The sequence below is a fragment of the Molossus molossus genome, unplaced genomic scaffold, assembly GCF_014108415.1.
Source record: "Molossus molossus isolate mMolMol1 unplaced genomic scaffold, mMolMol1.p scaffold_m16_p_31, whole genome shotgun sequence".
Taxonomy (NCBI): domain Eukaryota; kingdom Metazoa; phylum Chordata; class Mammalia; order Chiroptera; family Molossidae; genus Molossus; species Molossus molossus.
The window spans coordinates 1,368,777-1,386,279 of record NW_023425368.1 but is presented as its reverse complement, the minus strand read 5'-3'; the positions used below and the strand labels follow the sequence as shown (position 1 = coordinate 1,386,279).

At 66.0% G+C, this 17,503-nt stretch overlaps 1 protein-coding gene across 1 annotated transcript; it reads right to left on the bottom strand.

Moving 5' to 3' along the window:
- Window positions 1-640: 640 nt before the first annotated feature.
- On the bottom strand, window positions 641-14,377 carry DUSP8 (dual specificity phosphatase 8). Its single transcript, XM_036281131.1, has 7 exons — window positions 14,356-14,377; window positions 9,166-9,502; window positions 7,745-7,883; window positions 3,364-3,530; window positions 2,728-2,887; window positions 2,417-2,540; window positions 641-2,102 (listed from the first exon to the last, which is right to left on the bottom strand). Exons 2-7 carry the CDS (start codon window positions 9,394-9,396, stop codon window positions 1,079-1,081), a joined length of 1,845 nt encoding a protein of 614 aa, XP_036137024.1. The 5' UTR covers window positions 9,397-9,502; window positions 14,356-14,377; the 3' UTR covers window positions 641-1,078.
- Between the last annotated feature and the right edge of the window lie 3,126 nt (window positions 14,378-17,503).

Here is a 17,503-nt window from a genome sequence, read left to right as displayed (position 1 = left end):
ATCTGCCTGGAGCTGGCTCTCCAGAGCTGAGGACCCCACGCCGCAGGCGCAGGGTCTGACAGGTGCTTCCCGGCCCTTGCTCTGCAAGGTGGCCACTGCTCATGGCCCTTCAGCCTGCAGGAACATACCTGGCTTCCAGTTCTGGCCTCGGGTGGGGGCTGGTGGAGGGGAGAGCCCAGAACAAGACCCTAAACCATCTGACCTCTGAAGGTAGAGCCAGCTCCTCCCACCAGACACCCCAGGGGCCAAGCTCCTCCTCCTGGGCTTCCCCCACTTGCCGGTGGCGGCGCTGGAGACGCCACAGAGCAGAAGGAAGGGAAGGAGCCTCCTGTGAACAGCTCTGAGCCCCTGAAAGTGGACCTGGGCTAGGGCAGGAGGGGGAGGCATTCCACCTCCATCCCCGCTCTGGGAGCTGCTTTCCCTGTTCTACACCCCAGCCCCCCACACCCTGGCCTTGGCAGGCCCTGTGCTGGCCAACGCATGCCAGGCACGGGCCTGGGGGGGCGGGTGGTGGGGGTGCCTTCCTTGGCAACAAGACATGGGACCTGGAGCTGGCTTTGTGCAGAGCCCAAGGAAGGAGAGAGGAGGAAGGGGTGTGTGGGGGGGTGGGAGGGCAGGCAGGCAGTTTCTGCGGCTCAGTTTGTGGCAAAGTTTTTTTTTTTTTCTTTTTTCCCCTTTTTCTTAAGTAAAAAGTGCACGAAAGCTCGGCAGCCTCTGCGGTGCTCAGCAGTGTTTCCTCGGCGGGGCTGGCGGGGAGGGGACCCGGCCGGCACCCAGCTTGTGACCGAAGGTGGCCTCATATTGCTTAGAAATGTGTCTCAGTTTAAACAGCAGACTAAAAAGAGAGCTCGGAGGACCACCCTCCCTGCTGCCCGGTCATTGCCAGGATGAACAGCTTCAATAAATAAAAAAATCGAAATATTTACTTCTTGATAAAAACCGCAGTAAAACCATTTACCTCTCTTTGCATTATATATAATATATCTTTATAGTGGGCCCGGCTGCTGGTGGCCCAGCCGAGGGCAGCGGAGGGCTCAGGGGCACTGAGTCCCCACGGAGGGGCCGGTCCTGGCCGCTGTCAGGACACCTCGATGACCTCCACGCTCCCCGAGAAGCTGGCCTGCTTGCCCAGGGCAGCCAGCTCCTCGCCATGGGCGCGCCCCTCCACCATGCCCTCCTCGAACTCCATCTGGCAGCTTCGACGCTTAAACTGCGCCTCTGGGACCGGCTCCTCGGGCCAGCTGATCCGCGCCTCCCTGGACTCGGCCCTCACTGCCTCCCGTCGCCGCGGGTCGCCACCTGTGCCCTGTGTACACGCCAGGCTGAGGGGTGCAAACTGCACGCCCTGCGCGCCCTCGGGGCTGAAGCACCAGAGCCCATCCGGGGATGGGGTGCCCGGGGAGTCAAGGGGCGACGCCCAGCCCCCAGGGCTGGCTGGCTGGCCTGGGCCAGGCAGCCCGGGTGCTGACAGGGCAGAGAGGCCGTGCCGTGGAGTCTGTCGGGCAGCGTCCCCGAAGTTCAGGCTGAGGCCGTGCGCGGGAGAGCGCGCCGGGGAGCCCGCTGGAGGCCGGGGCCGCCTGCGAGGCCGGGGGCGCGTCTCGGGGGCCGCATCTGGGCTGTCGGGACTGGGCGAGGGCAGGCCCAGTGAGCTCCCGGACGGGCTGTCCAGTTTGCAGAGCTTGGGGGCCTCACCGGGATCCGGGGCCCCAGGGTCGTCGGGCCGCTGGCTGGGGGCATAGGCTGACTTGATGTCCAGCGAGAAGGAGCGCTTCAGGCGGTTGGTGTCCTGGACGCGGTCGGAGGACAGGTGCAGGCCCCGCAGGCCCTGCTGCAGCGCGCTGGTGGCCGGGGCTGCGGCGGGCGAGGGGGGCTCCCTGCCCGCGCTCGGGGCGCCTTCCCGGGCTGCGCTCTCTGAGGTAGGTGGAGGCAGTGGCAGCAGGGGGGCCGCAGGGCCTGGGAGGTGCTCAGGAGTCCCCACGCCTGGGAGGGGTGCCCCCCCGCCCTGCAGGGTGGCCAGCAGCTTCAGGCTCCGCTCATACTCCAGCAGCTGGCCCAGGAAGTTGAAGTTGGGCGAAATGGACGGGCGCCGGTCCTTCACAAACCTGAGGCAAGAGGCGCTGGGTGGCCACCAGGCTTCCTGCCAGGCCAGGCTGCCCACCTGCCTGCCTCTGCCCCCACTGCCTGGTCCTGGGCAAGCAAGCTGCTGTGCAGACCCGCCCCAGCCCAGGGCCCTGGCCCCTGGGCCACTCTGATGCTAGTGGGTGGAGAAGGGGGAGATGGGGAGGGGAGGGGAGGGATGGGGAGGGATGGGGAAGGGAGAGGAGGGGAAGGAAAGGATGGGGAAGGGAGAGGAGGGGAAGGGAGGGATGGGGAGGGGAGGAGATGGTTTCCAGCCACAGAAAGGAAAGCCAACTACCTGTAGGCGTCGTCGGAGGACATGCCCATGGTCTTCATGATGTAGGCAATGGCGATTGTGGCAGAGCGGGAGATGCCAGCCAGACAGTGGACAATGACTTGGCAGCTAGACAGCTTGGCTTTATCTGAGGGCGGGGGGCACGGGGACCAGGTGAGTGCTGGAGTTGCTAGCCCCACCCCCCAACCTCGCCCTCTGCACTGCTAACAATAAACACAAGCGACTTCTCAGGAATAGCCCCTCCCAGGCTGAGCACCTGCCCCTCCTCTGCCCTCCCCAGGACAGGGAGTGAGGACAGGGTCCCCTCCCCTCACCGATGAACTCGATGGACTTGTCCAGCCAGGGCAGCAGCTTTTCACAGTAGTTGTCGTTGATGGGGATTCGCATAAAACGGCTTTCGCAGATGAAGTCCGGCTTGGGGCAGGAGTTGCTGGCATTGAGGACATAGCTTATTCCGTTTTGGGTCATCAGATCCTGGAGGGACAGGAAGACAGGTTGGAAGGGGTGCAGCTGGGCAGGATCTTGGGAGCCCAGATCTTAGAGCCTCAGAAATTGCCAGAGGGGCAGGGCCCTGGAGCCCCGCCCACTTCCACTCCGCAGCCCGCGGGCCAGTGCAAGCCCCGCCCACAGCCTGCCTCGGCTCCTAGGAATTTTAGGGCTGCCTGGGCGGTGGCTTTACCCTCTACCCTCGTCACCATTTTTAAAGCACGGGATTCTTTCGGGCTGGCCAGGGGCCCAGTGACATCAGCAGTTTGGCATGTGGGCTCTACCGAGGAGGGGCCAGAGAGCTGCTTCTCACCCTGCCCTGCTGGGCCCTTCCCCCAGCCCTGCTCCCCGCTGCGGAGCCCCTAGGGTCCTCCTGTGCCCCCAACGGCCTTCAGTTCCCTCCCGCCCCAGACAGGCCCAGGAGTCACGGCTGGGCTCGGCCTTTCCCCGGCCCGTGCACACACCTTGTTCAGGACGTCCTTCTGAGAGCCCAGGTAGAGGTGAGGCAGGATGCGGGTGAGGCCCACGCTGGGCACCGGCAGGCAGGGCTGGGACAGGCTCACAGGCAGCAGGGCAGCAGGCTTGCCCTCGCAGAGGCCGGGGAAGCTGGAGGAGAAGGTGGCAAAGCCCCCTGCAGCAGGAGGAGCCAGGAGACAGGTCAGGCAGCTGGCTGGCGCAGGAGGGAGCCCAGGCACCCCCAACCTGGCCCCGCGCTGAGCCTCTGGCCGGAGCACCTGGTCCGGGTGCTGGGTGCTGCAGGGCATCTCGCCATGCCACAGATCCCAGGCACACACACGGCCTCCCCTCCGCCCACACTGCTCCTCACACTAGGTAGGGGACGCTGCTGTGATGCCCGTAAAACGTGGGGTCGAGGTCAGCACAGCACGCGCAGGGCCCAGGGAGAGACAGGCTCTGAGGTGATGGGGGGGCTCCTATAGAGGATGGGGATCGCACAGCCCCTCCATACCTGTGGCCAGGGCCCAGGCTGGGCCTTCCACCTCTCCCCCTGGGCTGACGCAATACCTCCCTGCCTCCATCTGGCGGGGAGCCCCAGGCCAGGCTTGGGTGCCAGGACCAGGAGGCAAGTGCTTCTGAAGGGGCCTCCCCTCCTCCTGGGCATGACATCACCCACTGGAATTGGCACAACCCGCAGGGGCGTCTGTGCTCGAGTTATGGCTCCATTCCACAGCCAAGCCCAAGGCGCTGGGCACCCTGGGGACTGGGACTCGCAGGGCAGGCAGCGGGCTCGCGGGCCACACGTGGCTGGCACATGCACCGCCACCGTGCCCACGCTGCACCTGAGTCCTGGGCCACGGGTCGGAGCAGGGAGTTCCCCCCTGGCCGGGACAACCTGAGTGGGATCCTCCCTGGATCCCTGACTCAGGGAGTGACCGGGGCAGAGCTGTTCCCGTCCTGCCTGCCACATGGGCGCGTGGCGAGGCGCAGAGAATGGCCGTGAAGACACAGAGCGTGGGCTCACTCACGCTGGCCTGGCTGGGTGACCACTGACTCGGACCGGCAACCGGCAATGCCCAGTGGCTGCCGGCTCTCAGTAGAGTCAGTCGGGCCTGCCGAGTGCACCCTGGGGCTGACCGCGCTTCTGAGGACACAAGCCCCATGGTACTGTCTCTGCTCACAGCCCAGCAGGCTGCTGTTTCTGATGTAGTGGACCCGCCTGTCACGAGACACCAGGGCCAGGCCTACCCTCTCCCCCTGGAGGAGGCAGGAGAGTAAAGTGGGGTCTTGGGCCCCAGAAGCATCTGGCTGATCCCAAAGACAGATGCCTGGGAGCCTCAGCCTTCACCTGGCCCAGCTCAGTGTCCAGTCTGTGAAATCCTCAACCACAATGCCCCTGTGCCCCCAATGAAGGCCTGACTGTGGGGGCAGAGATGGGAAAACCTGGGAACCTGGGGGGGGGGGCGCACGCCTTAGAGGAGAAGCTGCCCCTTCCTCGGGAACTTCTGACGCCACAGGGTCCCAGGAGAGGGGGCCAAGCTGGGTTCTGGGGTCGGCTCCTGCTCACCATCCAGAGCCAGGGGACCCTCCAAGATCAGACAGCCTGGCCAAAGTGTGTGTGTGTGGGGGGGGGGGTCCACCAGGAACCTCCTCCCCCAAGGAAGTGTCTGCAAAGGTGCAGAGACCCACCAGCCTCAGCTGCAATTCCTCAGGTAAGGGCCCCAGGACCCCCTGGGTAGAGCCAACCGGCTTGGGGTGCTCCCGATAGATGCAGGCCTGCCGGGGAGCTCCAGTCCCCAAGCGGTTCCAGGGAGTGAGGCAGTAGCAGGAGACGCGGACCCTCTGCAGGACCCTGCACTCCCAGACTTGGGAAGGCGCCCCGGGGCCCTGCCGTCTAGGCATCGCTAGGGACACCTTCCTTCAGGGGAGACCCCCGCCCCCCAACTACCGCCGCTCCCTCTGCTTGGCGCCCCGCCTGCCCTCACAATGAAATCGCGGCGGACTCGCACCGGAGCGCGTGCCCGGGGCGCGCTCGCTCAGCCGGCACTCACGCCGGCCACCGCCCCGCCGGCGCCGCTGCCACCGCGCGTGCTCCAGCCCGCGCTCCCGCTAGCCTCCCGGCAGGGTCCCCACCCACCCTCCTCGCCGGAGCTGCTCCCGCCTCGGTCTCCGACCAGGGTCTGCGGGCGCCGCGGACGGGGCTGGGCCGCAGGGGCGCACCCGTCCCGGGGCGGCGGCGGCGGCGGCGGCGGCGGCATCACCATCCTGGATTCCGCAGCGACGCGCACGAGCAGCGAGCAGAGCGGCAGCAGCGAACAGCGGCGGGCTCTGGGTTAGGGCCGCCGCGGTTTAAAGGGCCAGGCTGCCCTCCCATCCCCGCCCCCCGAACGTCACGCGCAGTGGCTGGGTGGGGGTAGCGGACGAAGGCAGGGTCACCGAGGCCGTTCTCGGACCCCAGCCTGACCCCACTGCCCTCCCGCTTGCGCCAACCTCTCCGTCATCAGGTGTGGGTGGGGCTCGCTCCCTCCCCGCGGCGCAGTCCTCACCTTCCTGGCGCTGCTCCGCGGCCACCCACCCCAGGGTCAGTGCGCACGTTCTAGCCTCTGCGGACCGGGCTCCCCAACTCCCCCTTTTAGGGTGCGCGGCACCCCTCTTCCCGCGCTCAGGGGCCTGCTCGCCTCCACTGGCGGGAGCTGTGGACAAGGCGCGGAGGCTGTCCCCATGGGTCCTGATTTGGTGTCCCTGGGAGCCCTCCTTGTATCATGAGGGTCATGGCTTCATTCCAGCTTGGCTTGAGGAATACAGGCAAACACCCCAGCCTTCCAGGGTGGGGCAGAGAGAGCCAGGTGGGGCAAGCCAGGTGCCAGGTGCGCCCTCCTGCATTGTCCTCCAGGCCTGCCTTGCCCAGCGCTGGCTCCCGGCGCTGGGGGAGGCAGACCACTAGAAGCTCCGGGCTTCATACTGCCTGCATCCCTGCAGCCTGGAGGGCGCAGCTCTGGGACCCTCTTCTCAGACCCCCAGCAGAGCGTGGTGGTCCCACTCGTGCAGGCTACACACGCACACCCGGTTCCCGGCTGGACCCTGGAAGGGCTCCTGTTCTGCCCAGGACACCTGTAAAAAGCCCAGACTGCTGCCCTCTCTGCCCACCCACCGAGCCCCCAAACTGAATAGGGAAGCGGGGCAGAGTGTCTGCTAATCTGGGGTTTCTGGCTCCACAGAGACACAAATCCCACAGCCCACCCAGACGAGCTCAGGACCACCAGCGATGGGACAAATGCAGGTAGATGCTGGCCACCAGCCTCCCGAGCCGCGCCGATGCAGACGCCCCCCCACCACGCAGACCCAGATGCGCAGACACGTGTGCAGAGGACGGCATGCGTGCCTGTACACCCAGCTCACACGGCACCTCCTCCCAGGGCTCTGCCCGGGGCAGCCCGGCTAACGCAGCCCGCAGACTGCCCACTGCCTCACAGGCCGTGGAGAAAGTATGTGCTCCCTCTGGACACCAGTGTCGGGGGCCAGCCTGACGCCCCGACCTCCGCACCACTGCCTGCTGGTGGTAGCTGCTCAGGGTCGGTGCACTGAATGAGCAGAAGCACCCCACTGGCCGTGCCCTCCACCCTCCACCTGCCTGCATACCCCTGACATGCAGGGGCAGGAGCACCCACAAAAACGCTGGACCTGGGTGGGGAGGGTGCACATCCCCGGGACAGGCCAGCTTCACCCATCCCAGGTCCCGGGAGGTGGACTCCACAGAGGTGCCTCAGCTGCTGTGCAGAGAAGGAGAGACCAGCAGGAATCACGTGGAGCCTGTGTGGGGGGTGGGGGTGGGTGGGGGGGTCCCTGCCTCCAGATTGGCCTGGATACTTTAGGGAGCAGGAAGTCTGTGGGGACCTCTGTGGGCCACCAGGCAGGGGTCATGATCAGGGCTGTTGCCAGGCATCCTGTGCTGCGCTGAGCTGCAGGGGCCCTCCCGGTGGGGTCCAGGGGGTGGGGCCTGTGCCCCCTCCTTGGGACATTGCTGGGGAGTGTTTCCCAGCAGAACCACCCACCTCTTTGCCTAGATCCCTTCCCCACCCCTGCCACAGGGGTATTTGGGGGTTTCCTTCTGTTCACCTCTTCACCTGCTAGTGGAGGGAGCCCTGAAGTGTGGGGGCCCAGGGGAGGGGATGGTGGAGCCCCAAGAACTACAGAGCCATTGAGATACCCCACTGCCAGCAGATGCTGGACTTAGGGAAGAATAGTGGAGGGTCCAGAACCCTGACCCCAGGATGCACCTGCACCCCCAGCCAAGCAGAAAGCGGCAGACAGAGGCAGGAGGGGTGCCCTGCACCCCCAGCCAAGCAGAGAGCGGCGGACAGAGGCAGGAGGGGTGCCCGCGGAGCTCACCTGTGAGGATGGCCACGCTGTGGAAGCAGCCGTCCAGCTTGCTGAGCAGGATGGAGAGGAAGCTGTCTGCGGCCAGCACGCTGGCGTCCCGTGTGCTCTGGTCATAGACGACGACGTCCTGTGGTTCCTCAGCTTCCACCTGGGCCATGGGGGAGGGCAGAGGTCAAGGCACTGCCGGGCAGGGGCTCAGGTGATGAGAGGGAGGGGCTGCTGCCACCTTGTAGCCTTGAGGGCAGGGCAGGCACCCAGCTACCACCTTATACCTGAACACGTGCAAACACCCATGGCCACCCAGGCGGCAGGCCCTCGGAGCAGGCAGAGCCAGGGACACTGGTCCCCAGTGCAGCCACTTACAGGAGTAGGGGGAACAAACACTCGTGGTGTCCACTGTGGGCCAGGCCCCTGTGAGGGACAGTGTGACAGGTCCCCAGCAGGCATACACAGGGCCACAGTGACAGGATCACACAGCCACAGCCTGGGCCAGCTCCCATGTTGGCCAAGGCAAAGGGAAACCTGTCCTCGGGGTCCCCGGGAGGTACATGTTGGGGATTTGAGGGTGAGCACCTTTGGGTCTGGGTTCTCCTCTCCCTGCATCCCCAGCCAGCAAAGGGGAACCTGAGAGTGCAGCAAGAGCCCCCCAATTCAGGAGGTAGCAGCTGGAGGCTGGGGTTCCACCTGCCTTTCTCCACCTCCGAGTGCCAGCCTGGGGGCCAGATGTTCAGCAGCTTTTGCTCAGTGGCTGATGCCCCCGCCCCCCAAGCACACTCAGCCCTTAAGCCAGCTGAGCCACCAACCCGGCCTGATGATGTCACCGGCAGCCAATGAGATTGCACTCTGGCGGGGAGTCCTCGATGGGGGTGATTAATGACCGGATTCCCCTTATTGAGGCTGCAGGGAGCCATTCTGCCTGTGGGGTGGGGGCTCCCCACAGGCAGCCTTTTCACCTGGGTCCCCTCACAACCAGCTCATCCCACAGCCTCCAGGCCCTGGGCACGTCCCTCTCCCCATTGGAGGTGCCACCGCCTCCCAGGTCACTGGCCCAGGCGTCCCTTCCCAGCTGGACTTGAAGCTGCTGGGAAGAGACAGGACATGGGCTTGTCTGCTGTGCAGACAGCTCCTTGTGGGCTGAGCGAGGACAGCCGGGGCTGGAAGGCTCTGGGAGGGCGGGCAGGAGGGCCTCCCTGGGGGGAAGCTCCTGGAGGAGAGGGGGAGCCCCCGGGGAGCTGCCCTCCAAGGCCCGGAGTGTGGACGCTCTGAACATTCTGACCCTGTGGAGCCCGCCTGGGTTCAGGGGCAGAGGTGGGGAGGCTGCTCAAGGCATGGGCCCCGGGCACCTGGCTGAGGAGCTCAGCCTTGGACCTGGGGGTGCGGGAGCCCGGGCGGGGGCAGGGAGGCGGCGCGCAGGGAGGCGGCGCCGGTACCTGGCCGTGCACCGCGGGCTGGATGAGCTCGGCGATGGTCACTTTGCCCTGCTGCAGCCGGCGCTTGAGCAGCTTGGAGCAGCAGATGTTGACGGAGCGGAGCACGTGCCAGCGGCTGTACTCCACGAAGGGGCGGCTGTCGATGACCAGGGGCCCCCCGGGCCCGCCCCGCAGCAGGCTGGCCAGCTTCCTGGCATCCATCACCTTCCTGGGGAGCCGGTCCCCGGCCATGGTGGGCAGTGGGCAGTGGGGAGGGGGTGCCCCCGACGTGAGCAGGGGCTGCTCTGATGGCCCAGGTGTGGCCTAGGGTTCAGAGTGGCTGGGCATGGCGCCAGACCTGCAGGGAGAGGCAGGCGGTCAGCAGCGACCTCAGAGGGGCCAGGGTGCCATCTCGGGACACAGAATGCCCAGGCCAGATGTGCGCCCAGGGCCCTTCCTCCCTCGGGTGAATCAACGCCCCTCTGTCTCTTTTCGGACGGCGCGCTGGGCTCTGACACACGGGGCTGGAGTGCTCAGGGTACGTGGAGTGGGCCCGTCCCTCTGCACTGTCCGGTCACAGGGCTGGCCTCAGCAGGACACAGCAAGGCAAGCAGAGGACCAGAGGGAGGAGCTCAGGGCGTGGACTGGCCCTTGGGCCCCTGGACACCCCTCATTCCAGAGCATGACATTCCGCCCCATGGCTCGCACCCCACCAACCCCTCAGGCTCCCACATCTTCCCGATCCCCGGGACCCTCTGCCAAACTCCTCCTCCTCCGCACACCTCCCTCTCTGATCCCAGTAGCCCAATGGCTCCCTAAACTGATAATCTGGAGGTGGATGGGGGGCTGGGGGTCAAGGCTGCTCCCACAGGCTGATGCCCTTCCCAAGGCATGGCTGGGGGCGGGTGGTGGAGGGCGCTGGGCAGGGCTCAGGAGCGGGGGCTATGCTGTTCCCGTTCTGCAGGCCAAGGCTTGAGCTGCCCGTGCCCCCGCGGTGTGCAGGGAGTCCTCCTGCAGGGCGTGTACAGGCTCACAGAAGAGGGGGTGACGGCCGTGCTCCAGGCACAGTGGGGGCGTGGGGTCTGGGGAGCACCAGCCCAGGATGAGGTGGGGTGAGGGGCAACTCAAGGATAAAGGTCAACAAGGGCAACCCACATCTGGGATCCTCTGGGGTGCTGGGATGCTCAGCACGGTGTCCGGAGGCCCTCAAGCTGAGGGGTGCAGAGGGAGGAGGTAAAGGGACTGCAGAGCCCTGGGCAGACGCCCCCACCAATCCTCTGCCAGGCCCCACCTGTCCCGCCTCCACCTAGGACGGGCCTTCCTCAGGGCCCACAGGAGCCTCCAGCCCCGGGGCAGCAGCGTTAGGATGACGACAGGCTCGGAGAAGCCTGAGACCAGCCCCAGGTCACGCCAAGGAGACTGGACAGAGCCCCGGGCCTCATTGCATCAGCTCTTCCCTCATGCTCCCTCCCTGCCCTGGGGCTGATCTGATTCCTCCACCAGCCGCTTTGGGAAGCTGCTGGCTTCTGACCTGACTCAAGGCCACGGCCACCAGGTCCCCTCCCGCACGCCTCTCCCTGGGCCTGGGCACAGCCGCCCGCCCTTGGACACGGAACCAGAGCCCGGCTCAGAGGCCCAGGACCCAGAGGACCCTGCACTGACACCCGCCTCCGCGTCCGCATCAGGTAGGTGGGGGCAGTTACCTCCCACTCAAAACTGCCAAAGCCAGACTGAACCTCAGCGCAGGGAGGAAAGGGGCTGGGAGAGAGTGGTCTGCACATGTGCTGCCCTCGGGTCCCTCAGCCACCTGGAGGGGAGCAGGGTGTGGAGGTGTCCACCCCATAGATGATCCAGACTGAAGGAGTGCAGGGAGCAGGCGAGACTGAGACCAGAGAGGAGAAGGGTGAGGGCCAGGGCTGGCCGGGGCTGCAGGAGGGCGGGTAGCCCAGCCTGGGGCTGGTCCCTGGTCCTGCTGGCCTCCCAAGGATCTTCCAGTGAGACCCTATTAACCATCACAGTATTGTTATTTGCAGCCAGGGGGACTCATTAGCCAGTTAGCACCTCTGCTGTCACCATGGCAACAGCAGAGGTGCCAGGCAACCGCTCCTGCTGCAGCAGCCACTGAGAAGGCTGGCTCTGTAGATTGGCAGGTCCCCCTCCTTCCTTACTTCCTCCCTCCCCATCCCTGCAGGTGCCCAGTAGCTGGGGCCTGGGACTACCTCCAGCCAGGCTCCAGGAGGCCCCTCCCCCTCTACTCTGCTGAGTCCTGACCCTCCACACCATCTGGCACCCACCCTGCACAGGCCCCCACCCTCTGGAGACCTTCTCCGAATGGCCAGGGTCTGGGCCGAGCCCCTCCTGCAGACCTCCTGCTGAGCTGGCCTCCTGGGAGCGCATCCTCACTCACAGGGCCTCCTTGGACCTCAAGCTTACCTCTCCCCTCCCAAAGATGCTGTCATCAGAATGGAGGGCTGGGCACAGAGTGGGGGTCAGGGACAGAGAAGCTGAGGACAGCCCCGAGCAGTTCAGTGGGGCTGGAACAGGCCAGGGGGTTAAGAGGAAACAGCTTTGTAGGGCCTTGGGCCTCTTCACCTTCAAGGACCTGCCCCAGGCTCAGCCCAGACCCCATTTTTGGGAACTGAGGGGGAGAGCATGGATCACCCCCTATTCTAGAGCCTGGGTGCAGGTGGGAGGGAGGCATAGCCCAAACACCCCGACAAAGGCCATTCCTAGTCCAGAGGCAGGAGACCCCTCACTGTGCTGTGGGGCTCTTGCTGGGTGCACGCTGCTGTGCCTGCTGGGACATGCCCCTTTGCTCACTGACCACACAGGGGCCCATGCTCACCTCTTTCCCACAGTGCACCCCATCCCGCCCCCCTGCAGTTCCTCACATGCAAATGTGTGTGCACATACACATGCTCACTGGACGCATGTGTGTTCACCCTCTGCACGCCCGATGCCCCCAAGTCCCAGGACACCCAAACCCCAGTGCCAGCCCCAGGACCTCACAACGTCGGCTCCCAGGGCCCCCATGCAGTGCATTCATGTCCCTGAGTGCACACATGACAAGGAAACTCCCAACTCAGCACCCTCACCAAGGTGCCTTCTGCTCCGCATCTAGTGACGGGGAGCTCACTACCTCGAGGTGGCTGTCAGGACTGTGAGGATGGGCCAGTGGCTCTTACTCAGCACAGTGGTGCCTGGCACATGCAGGCAGACTCCTGAGAAAAGCCAGCAGTGGAGAGACCCGAGATGCTGGGATGTCCCGCTTGCTATGACCCAGGGGCAGAAACTGCCACACTAAGGGCCCTCCAGAGGCAAGAGCCCGAGGGCTCACACCAGGTCAGCTCATATCACCCATCACCTCACCTGTGCTCATCAGGGACCCCAAATACTCACTCCTCCTCCTCTCTCAGAGCCCAGGGGTGAGTAGGACAGGACCCAGGCTGGCCTTCACTCCCCTGCCCAGCCTTTGGAGGCTATGGACTTGGGAGACCATGGGCTGGGGGCCCTGCCCCCTTGGTTCCCAGGGGTCTAGGCTGAACCTGGGGTAGGAGGGCTTGGCATGTGGGCCCTTAAGGCAGGCACAGGACCCTGCTATATCTGTGCTTTCTCTGCACCTGTGTGGCTTGTCCTAGACTCAGCGATCTGTAGGACTTGTCCTGTGTGACACACTCAGGCCAGCCCGGGCATCTTCAGGTCACCGCCCACCATGTTTCACACCTGGACCAGCTCAGAGCATCTCCCGGTCACTGCCCAGGCACAGCTGTCCAGGAGAGGCAGCCTCAGCCCACACAGCCTCGGTAAGTCTGACCACATCTCTTTGCTGTGGGTTTGGCCCCTTCTCTCTTTTCCCTATGAACTGCACACCTCAGAGGTGTAACCAGGACACCCCTGGCCACAGCCATGGCCCCTGGAGCCCTCTGGGCCCCTATGTCAGCCTCAGCCTGAGAGGAGAGGTGATGCTGGGGAGGGTCCTGGAGCCCAGGATGACTTTGAGCATCTTTCTGCGTCTCTGTTCATGGAACTCACTGTTCCTGGAGGCCACCTCTGGGGCCCAGGAGCCTTCCCAAGGGCAGAGGGCAGCAGGGGACCAGAACCTGCCCAGCAACTCTCCTGGCCCAGGCTGACGGCAGCCAGACTTCAGGATACAGGCCCATCCTTGGCAGGTGCTCATTAACCATCTGACTGAATGCAGGAGACATCCACCCTCAGGAGCAGGTGGGGGTGAGAAGGTCTGGGGCCCAGAGCAGGAAGAACCCTGCTCCCTGGCCTTCAGCACCCCCACTCCACCCCAGCTGCGTGGACAAGAACACTGCAGGCGGATACCAGGTCCTGTCCCCCCAGGCCCCCTATCCCTCCATCACTGCAGCCCCAGGCCTCCAACCTCCCCAGCAGAAGCCAGAAGATGACTTGGTATGGGCTGGCCCACTGGTGCCCTCTCCCCCGCAGGCCGGGCTGTTTGCAGCCTCCCCTAGGTGGGTAGATGGGCAGCGGGAGGCTGGCTGCACTCAGCCTGGCAGTGCCAGCCCCTCCCCCAGCACTTGGGCTGCCTCTGCAGCAGCCTGGCGACCGTCTTTATTCCGCAGAGGCCAGCTGAGCACCCGGAGGTGGGGTGCCCGTGGCGGCCTGGGCACACAGGGGAGCCGGACCTGCAGCCCCTCCGCCCCAGCTCGGATTGAGGTCCCTCCAGAGCCTGCACACGTCAAAGGCCCTCCGCTCTTACGGCCCAAGCCTCCTCTGCAAGCCCACGGCAGGGACGACCTTCTCCGACTCTGGGCCCCAACGTGGGGGCTGTGGGGTGCGGTGGTGGTGGACTCGCGAGCTCGCGCAGTGGTCTGGACAGATCCGCACTGGACCTCAAATTGCCCTCCCGGGTCCTTAATTCACACCCCTCCCCCACGAAGATAAGAGGCAATCACAGGGGCGCGGCGGAGCGGGGCAGGGCGTGGGCCAGGCCGAGGTCCGCCGGGCGCTGCACAAGGCGGGGGAAGGGCTTCCCTGCCCAGTCGTCGCATCCCTGCGAGCTGGGTTTGGGGCCGGCACCCCGCGAGCGGAGGCCGCTCACCTCCGGGCCGCCGCCTCCTCCCGGGTGCCCGCCGGGCGCAGCCCCGGAGAGCTCCCGACGTGGCGCCCCCCGAGCCGGGCGCCTGGGCTCGGTGCCAGTTCACCCCCTGCCCCCGGCGCCCCCCGCCCGGCGGCCCCGCTCACCTCGTTCCCGCTCGCCGCTGGGGCGCACCGAGGACGCGCGCCGCACTCAGCGCGCAGGGTCGGCCGCGCCGCCCATGGGTCCGGCGGGGGCCCGCGCAGCCGGGGCCGGGGATGGGGGAGCGTGCGGGCCGCGTCGCCGTCGCCGCCGCCGCCGCCGCGGCCGCCGTGGGGTGCGCTCGCTCGGACCGGGGCGCGCGCACTGCGGGCGGGCACGCGCACTCGCGGCGCGCATCCCACCCGCGGCTCGGCGGGCGCGGCCGGTGCTGCTCAGCCTCGGGCTAGGCTCGGGTTCCGGCGTCCGGGCGGGGGGCGCGGAGCCGGCTCGGCCGCGAGTGACAGGCCCGGGGCGGAGGGCGGGGCCGCCGGTGGGGATGAGGTCATGCCGAGCGAAAAAAGCCCCTGACGTCACCTGCAGCCAATCAGCGTGCGCGGCTCGGGGGCAGGTGACGTCAGCCGGAGCTCAGCTTTGGGTGCAGATGAGAGGCGGAGGCCGCAGGGGGCGGGGGGCTGGGCTCGCTGCTGCCGCCCTCCGCCCTCTGCCCTCAACCCGCACCCCGGCACCGGCTCTTAAAGGGGCCGCGCGGCGTCCCGGTGCGTGCCTGGGACCCCCCTCCCGGAAGCCTTCGCAGCCCCAGCGCTCTGCTTCTCCCGGGGTCCCCGGTCCCACCGCACACGGACCCGCGGAGGGTGCGGCTGACCAGGTGCCGCGCGAGGGTCCTCTCCCCGCCAGACGGGCCTGAGCTGGCGCCGGCCCCCCGCCCCCGCTCCCCGCCGCCTTTGTTCGCGCCGGGCCTGCGGCCGGGAGAGCCTTCGCCGGCGGGGCCTGGCCCGGAGGGCGCACCCTGCAGCGTCTGCGCTCACCCCTCTCCACGACTCCCGGAGGTGGGGACCCGGGTCTCCACTTCGCCTGGGAGGAGGCAGGCTCGGAGGCGAGATGGTTCGCCTCGGTCACACATCCCCGAACTCGGGTGCAAGGGGGGCGGTGCGGCGCGTCCCCCCAGCCCCACCGATGACCTCCAGCCCTTGACGCTTCCAGTGAAAAGCTCCCCTCAACGGCGCTCAACCGGACCCACCCCGACCGTGGCCCCCCACCCCGTCCCCCATAAACACTGTGAGGGTCCGCCCCCAGCCGGTCACTGTGGGAACACAATCAGCCGGCGGCTTGGACGCTGGGAGCCCAGGGCGGGAACAACACAGGTCATTACACCTTGGGCAAGTGTTGGGCCGGAAACAAACAGGGGCCAGCCACGCGCTGGAGCAGGTGGGTGTCCCCAGAGGCCACCCAGGAGGTGACACGCAAGCAGTGACGGGCTGAGGAGGTCTGTGATGCAGCAGGGACCACCCTGGGCTGGAGAGGACCTGTCCAGCCACCAGGAGGCCAGGGTGCCGGAGCCCCTGAGGCAGAGGACGAGCAGCTATGCATCTACTGATTCGTCAAATATTTACTGAGTGCCTTCTGGAGGCCAGGCCCTGGGCCAGTGCTAGGACTTATTTCTGAAAAAGGGGATAAATTGCCCTTCCGGGGAACTAACAAGGCCTAGGAGCCTGGAAGGGAATTTGGGGCAGGGATGTGACTAGATGTAGTCCAGACATTTCTAAGCCTCACCCTCCGGAGCTGCCCAATGGAGAGTGAAGGGGGTCCCTCCTCCAGCCTGGAGCCCTGGCCAGCAGGTCTCCCGGGTCACCAGGGCAGCCCCAGGTCCCCAGAAAGCACAGCCCCTTTCCATGGAGGGAGGGAGCTGGGGGCAGCCTTCAGCCATCACTGGGTGAAGAAAGGTTCACAAAAGCAAAGCAGGCAAGGCTGGCCTGTCCCCTCAGGGCCAGAGTGGGCACTCAGGACCCCAAAGCTGTGTGGGAATGGGGTCAGGAGACACCTGCTGGCCAGGGACCAGGAGGGGCCCTCCCTTGTCCCATCCTCAGTTCTCCTGACCAGACAGTGTGCTGCCTCAGAGCTCAGCACACAGCAGGAGTGTAATAAGTGCTTGGGGTCTCCTCCCTTGCTGGCCCAGGGAGCATCCAGGCAGTTGTGGGGTGTGTGTGTTTGTGGGGTGGTGCCTGGCTCAGAGCCAGCACTTAGGAAAAACAAACAACTGGGGGGTGGGGTGGGAGGATGAAGCACGGGAACCAGGGGCTATTTAGGGCTGAGGCTGGGTTCAGGGCCTTCCTCCTTCCTCCAGCCAGGCTGGGCCCCAGAAGGGAGAGGGTGCTGCTCAGAAGAGAGGTTCTGGCCAGAGGAGGACCCTGAGCTCAGACAGGAGATGCCAGCCTGGATGCTCGACCAGGTCAGTGATGGGGCGGGGTGCAGTGGGGCCTGGATGCACTGGGCTCATCCAGTGTCTGACAAGTGGGGGAAGCTGGGCCTTGGGAGGGGGCAGGGAGGACCTTGAGAAGCACTGACAGACCCAGGAGGGCCTGGGTGAGGCCGAGAGGACATGCAGAGGCTGTCCATGTCTCTAGAACAGTCACCTGGGGTGGGGTGTGCCTAACTCAGTTTGCTCCCCTTGCCAGACCCAGGGTGAGCCCAGTGGGTGGGAGGAAGGCTGGGGGAGGGGGACTGGGGAATGGGGCGAGGGGGAGTAGGGATGGGGGTGGGGTGGAACAAGGGGTGTCTAAGTGGGCTCCTGCAGGAGGGGTGGGGCCAGCTCCTCTTCACCAAGCCCAGATGTGGTCAGCGCTGGCCTGTGGTCTGGGGGTGCCCTTGGTCCCTGAGAAGTCTGGCTGTGCTCTGGGCAGCTCCTAGCTAGGCACGAGCAGATGGAAGTAAATCGAGGGGCTGTCCTCGTGCCCCCTCTGAAGTTGCCAGTGTGTATGGGTGGCACCGTTTCCCGGGCTGTGCCTGGCGTGGGGACTATGTTTAGGCCACGAGTATTTTATAACCCTAATGGTTGTCTTTCCTGCAAATGAGCCCTTAAAGCCTGGCATTCTGCAACAACAGGGCAGCAGGGTAGGGAGGTACCCACTCTGGAGAAGATGGTGACTTTCCAAGGCCGACAGCTCTGGCCCTGGGTCCTTTCCAGCCCAGGAGTTAGATTTTATCCCTTCCCGGCTTTTGGCTGCTCCCTGACCTCCAGCAGAGGGTTGGCACCCGACCAGGTGGGCCCTGAGCCTCAGACTCCCCCCAGTTCAGCTCAGCTCTCTGGGGCAGCCA